Source organism: Hydra viridissima, unplaced genomic scaffold, assembly GCF_058129835.1.
Source record: "Hydra viridissima isolate aposymbiotic clone 2 unplaced genomic scaffold, HvirCarnegie_v1 scaffold_4, whole genome shotgun sequence".
In the NCBI taxonomy this organism is placed as follows: Eukaryota; Metazoa; Cnidaria; class Hydrozoa; order Anthoathecata; family Hydridae; genus Hydra; species Hydra viridissima.
The window spans coordinates 14,202,145-14,208,597 of NW_028324303.1; the positions used below are offsets into that span (position 1 = coordinate 14,202,145).

The following is a 6,453-nucleotide window of genomic DNA, read 5'->3' on the forward strand; positions in this document are numbered from 1 at the left end:
TTATATTTTTCTATGTTAAATAAACGTTCAACAAACACAATAAAATATATTTGAAGTCATACTTCTAATGTCTATCAGTTCATCCAATGTCTCTATCAAAAAGCGTGTAAACTCAAAACATTTTTTCAAACTCTAATGCAAACTTAAAAGAGGTTAGGCTTCTTGCTGTAAGAAAGGATTTGCTATTGCCTCCATCCCTTCAACTGGACATATTAAAACAATAGCAGTACCACGACAAACAACAATACCCAACGAGCGTGTATCTTCTGACAACTTGTATGGATCATCAGGATCTATGAAAAATTTACGCAATAAACTGACATGGTGTGCTTGTTTTTATTAAAACCTGATAAAAATATATTTACTCACCACGAATAAACTCTGTACAGTTATCCAAAACAATATTTAGAAGGTGATCAAAACCTTTGAGTACACCAGCAACTAAAATAGTAATAGAAGAAAGAGTTCTTTTTATGAGGCATACAAACTGATCTCAAAAGAGAATTGTTTGTTGCAATAGAAATTTATATTGAAATATAATTAAATAACCATATTTTCAATACTTGAGTTGAGTTAGCAAACTTAAGTTTTCAAGAAGCAGTTTGAAGAATTGTCAAGGACAATTAACTTTCAAAAAATTTTTGATTTTTATACTATAATAATCATAAAATAAATTCTATATTGAATTCTATACAATTATGTAATAAATTCTTTAACACAAGGCTTTTAATGTATCAATAAAGAAGAAATATTATGAATGTTTTGGTAACGTTTTGATTGAATTGGTCTGTTTGTAATTAAATACTTCTGATCAAGAGGAGTATAAGAATTAAATCTAACTAAGATTATGTTGGCATAAACATTAATTTACAAGAGTTATACCTAAACTTATAAAATCACAACTATTTTTGTAATACTTCCCATTCTAAAAAATTACTTGCCAGAGTTTTCCTGTTCTTTCAAGAAGTATAACCTAACCTCCTTGTACTTTTCAATTAAATGGCCCAATTAAATGTGCCAATTAAATATCCTAACTAAATGTGCCAATTAAATGTGCCAATTAAAGGTCCCAACTAAATGTGCATTACTTTCACATAGCTAAATATTGATCTTTGAAGTGAACAGGTAAAAAAAATTATTTTTGAAGAAACAAGGAAGATGTAATTTTAATTTGATGATTAATAATTAAGGGTTTACCTTCTCTTCCACCACTGAATTTCACTCTTATTGCCTTGTCCATAAACTTTGTTAAATCTAAGATGGAAGTTTTCTTGGCTTTCCTGTCATCCTTAAAAGAGAAAATTACATTTAATATTTACACACACACACACACACACACACACACACACACACACACACACACACACACACACACACACACACACACACACACACACAGACATACATACATACATACATACATACATACATACATACATACATACATACATACATACATACATACATACATACATACATACATACATACATACATACATACATACATACATACATACATACATACATACATACATACATACATACATAGCAGTTCATTGAGTGATGACTTAATAGGCAAAAGGGCTTTATGCCAGAACTTTATATAAACAAGGCTCACATTGTTTTTTATTTCTTGCAACTTAAATGAACTGCTTGCTGAAAAGAAATATTTTAACACTGTAGATTATTTTAGAAATTGATTGGGTGGTCTTGTCTGTATTTTCTAAAAATACAAATTACAGTTGTTAAAATTCCTCATAGTCATCTCTTGGCTAAGACTCCTCATAGAAGATATATCATCTGTACTCAAAGGTCAGAAGCATGTGCATCAGAGGCTACAAAATAAAATAACATATTTCTGCATGATGAGAAACTGTCTATCTTTCATGATTTTTATGATTCTTAGTGCATCATTCCTTGCAATAAATGAACCATTGAAATTGTGGAAGAGGTGTACTTGAAATGCTTCCTGGTTAGCCATTCCTTAATATTGTTTCTCATTTGCTTCTTTTTAAGCTTTTTGGATCATGAAGTTTAATCAGGATTTGCATTCTGGAATCAAACCTCAAGTTAAAATTGAGGCTTGTTGCCAACTTCTAAAAACCTTTCAGATGACAAATAATGCTGGTGTTTTTAGTGGTAACTTTTTCTCTATGAGGAAGAAGTTAAACACTCAAAGAATATCCCCATTTTTCGGAAGATGTGAGCCTGGTAGTGTATCTGTAACTTTCCCTATCAGCCATATTTAATCACTGCTTCTTGTTTTTCCATTACAAATTTTACCTGCAATTATAAATTTCAATCTTTTTATCAGCTAACAGTCAGTGTACTGGACTCAGTGCAAACAAGCATCAACTAATTGCTAGATAACTTTTGCTTGTTTAATATCATAATGTTCATCTTTATTATGGTATATTTATTACCAAAATACAAGAAAGTCATCAATACTTGCCATAAATCTGGAAAATTATGCAACTCGTGATTTTTGTTTAGTGCTTAGCTATAAAGTATGCTGTTTGAGTTTTTCTTTTTTTAAAGTCTTCAAAATAAAATTTCTGAGTAGATTTGCAGTAAATAATTTTAAAAATTAAGTAGACTAAATAAGATATACAAAATAATATGAAAACTCAGAAAAAGAGGAAATGTGCTTTTAGAAGAATCATCACTAGAAAAAAAATGCAGAATGCCATTTCAGCTTCAAGCTATTGGATGATATCAATTTCTTGGAGCAGAAAACTTACTGCTGAATTAGTCTTAACATCAAAGAGACTCAGCTGATTGTGAGTACTTGTCCACTGACCAGAAAATACAATAAAAGTAACATTGTGACCAACTTGGTGCCATCCACAGAAGTATTAACAAACAGAGCTGCTAAAATCTGCAAGCAGTTATCACATGACAATATCAATATTTCAACTCCAAGTCAAGCAACAATTTACAAGTTACCATTCAGAAAGGCTTCTAAATTTACAGCTGAAATGAATGAGAAGTTACGCATAACACACCAATCTTTAAATTTTGATGGAAGCGCATTGAGGAAAGTGAATATTAGGTTGTAGTACTTAAGAATCAGAGAAGCAAAGTGAAGTTAGACACATTGCATTTAAAAGATGTCAAGGCTTCAACTATTGCTATAGGAAGTGCAAGAAAAGTAACAAAAAGAAAGTGACAAAAGTTATCGTACGCTTTCAAAATAGTACACTTTGATAAATATTATGGAAACTAAAATTATATTTTAGTATCGTGTATTTTGTCCTTTAGCTTTTACAACAGCAGCAAGACGTCTTGGCGTCTAATAGACGGATCGATTGATTCCCACGTCTTTACAATTTGGACTTTTAATTGTTCAATGGTGTTTACACCTGTTCTATATATTCGTCTATCAATTTCATCCCATAAATGTTCTATTACATTCAAATCAGGGCTTTGAGGTGGATGATTTTGTATGTCCCAACCTTTTTTTTCCATAAATTCCATCATATCTTTGGCCTTATGTTTGGGATACATCCGACATACATCCCCAAACCATTACTGATCCATTTCCGTGTTTAAATGTTCGGACTGTAGTTCCATTTTCTAAGCAATTTTTTGATGAACGCCATACACGAATTCTACCATCAGATCTTTTTACATTAAATTTAGACTCATCTGTCCATAAGACTTTATTCCAGAATGAGTCTGGCATATCAATGTACGTTTTAGCATAGTTTAATCGAAGCTTACAATTTTTATCACTAATACAAGGGACCTTTCTTGGAACACGACTCGCTATTCCTTGTCTTTTAAGACTTCGAATGACTGTTTTTGGACTAATTTTAACCCCCAAATCGTTTTCTATTTTGCAAGCTAAAGTTTTGGCACTTACAAAACGATTTTTTCTTGATTGTGGAAGCTAAGCTTCATTCAGCATGCTTATTCAGTTTTTTTGGATGACCACTTCGGGGCAAATCAGCTAATTTTCCTGTTTTTTTGAACTTGTTAATAATTGAAGAAACTGTGGATTTTTTAGAATCAACAATTTTTGAAATACAATTTAACGATTTTCCTTCATTCCAATGCTTAATTATTAGCTTATGAATTTCTACAGTGGTCTAAACCCGTTTCGAGCTCATTTTACTTTTTTTTAACCAAAAAATTCATTTAAAACAATTGAAAATAATCTTAAAGTGTTTATAGTTTACTTTATTTTCAAAATGTATGAAAAATGGTGGACATAACGGTTTGGAGTTAAATAAATATTAGTGTACGCCAAGTGTACGATAACTTTTGTCAACATCTTTAATGTACTTTTTTCAAATTTTGAGCCTAATTTTAATGTTATTTCAATATAAATTCCAAAAAATTCATAAATTAACAAAATATATACTATTAAAAAAAAAATTATAAATAATTTTCATTAAATATAGCAGAAAAATTGTGTCTATATTGAATTTTTTTTTTTTTTTCTTAGCGTACGATAACTTTTGTCACACAGTATATATATATATATATATATATATATATATATATATATATATATATATATATATATATATATATATATATATATATATATATATATATATAACTTTTGTCACACAGTATATATATATATATATATGTATATATATATATATATATATATATATATATATATATATATATATATATATATATATATATATATATATATATATATATATATATATATGTATGTATGTATTGTGCTGTCACATATACCATCAAAAATATACTTACTGCCATTATAGATAGTTGATTCTTCTCGATAGATTACAAATAAATTTTCTTATGTTCTAAAAGAATCAAGAGCAACATATTATGTACTTGGTTGTATTTTTTTGTTACAAAGAAACCACATAATCATTTCTATAATAAATCATTTCTAATCTCCAGAGCTGTCACTCTTATACCAATGAAAAATTTATAACAGAATCATTAAAAATTTCTACATTTAATATCGGAATAAAAAAAAAGCTTTTTTAAACATTTTAAATGACACAACTTTGTTAAAGAATTTTGTGACAGATAAAGTAAATGTAAAAATACCAGCAGGATCTAAGTACTATATAGTGACAAATTTATCAAAATTTTTTTTTTTTTTTTTTAATTTAATTTCCTTATTTCCTCATAACTGGAATTGAAGTAATTTGGGAAGTAAACAAATTATGGCAAATTTTTAATTGAGTAACTATAATACTTTATTTGGAGAACTTGTTGCTAGACAATTCAGTAAGAAATTTTAACTGAACAGGCGAGCAATTCCTAAAGAAACATTTTATATCAAGTAAACTTTTGCAATATCATATTCAGATAGAAGTAACTTTATGCTATATCCATATGTTTACTTTTGGCTTTGGCACAGCCACAAACCCCATAGTTGATTAGGGGCGCTACTCCACTTTCTCCCCCCCCCTAATTTTATGATTGATTCTGATAGAGAATTTTATGCTGATTAAGAATCGTATAAAAACATGGGTCTCAAAATCAACGGAAAGTGCTCTAATCTGATGTCGAAAGTACAAAAATATACCACAAATCGCTAATATTCGCCATCTTGAAAAGTGATTTTTTTTTGTTTAAAAGTTATCCTTTCAAAGTATCAACAGCCTGGTTTTTATTTTTTATATAAAAGATTTCGAATAAAAGAACAAAGAACCGGTGCGTTAAGTTTCATAATCAGGTGTATTGACCGCATTTTTTTTCTCTTACCAGGTAATGAAATTCAATGGCATTTACTCTTATCGCGTCAATTTGCTTCAACTGGATTCTTAGTTTGTTAGCTTGAGTGTCTTTTAAAACTTTTGTCAAATAAGTTGAAAAATTCTTTCATTGATTATATTTTACAATTCACTTTAAAACAAGATAAAAATTTTTTAATTATAAAAATAATTCTTTAAAACTATTGACTTTCTTTTAAAACTTCAAGTTAACCCCCCGTGAATTCATTTTCATTATGTTTGTCATATAAAAAGGAGTGCTTCAGAATAGTTTTTCTGCTTCTTCATTTATCTACATATCATGGCTCTTCGAAGACCAACAATAGACGTTTTTGACTCACTTTCTTTGACAGAAATAGGAGCAAAATTCAAATACGATATCGAAGCTACAATTCACTGGTGCAGAACTTATGGTTTACTCGCTGAAAGCATGAATTGTAGTGTATGTAACGTGCCCTGCACACAGCAAACAAAGAATGGGTCAGTTGATCAAGTTATTTGGAGATGTCCAGTCAAGCGCTGCAAAAGAACCTTTAACATTAGAAAAGGCAGCTTCTTTGAGAAATCTCACCTACAATTGTGGCAAATATTGGGCTTAACTTACGCTTGGAGTAGAAGTGCAGGTAAGAGCCGGGGATTATCAATAAGTGATTTAAGGCAAGAGTTAAATATCGGAAACGACAGCACCATTGTTGATTGGAATCAATTTTGCAGAGACATTTGCGTCTCATATTTC

The 6,453-nt window shown here is 29.5% G+C and overlaps 1 protein-coding gene across 1 annotated transcript; it reads right to left on the bottom strand.

The window, feature by feature from the left end:
* Positions 1-5: 5 nt before the first annotated feature.
* Positions 6-5,555, bottom strand: LOC145183345 (U6 snRNA-associated Sm-like protein LSm7). The gene is made up of 5 exons (XM_090084592.1): positions 5,531-5,555; positions 4,738-4,793; positions 1,198-1,288; positions 370-441; positions 6-293 (listed from the first exon to the last, which is right to left on the bottom strand). Exons 2-5 carry the CDS (start codon positions 4,741-4,743, stop codon positions 154-156), a joined length of 309 nt encoding a protein of 102 aa, XP_089940718.1. The 5' UTR covers positions 4,744-4,793; positions 5,531-5,555; the 3' UTR covers positions 6-153.
* Between the last annotated feature and the right edge of the window lie 898 nt (positions 5,556-6,453).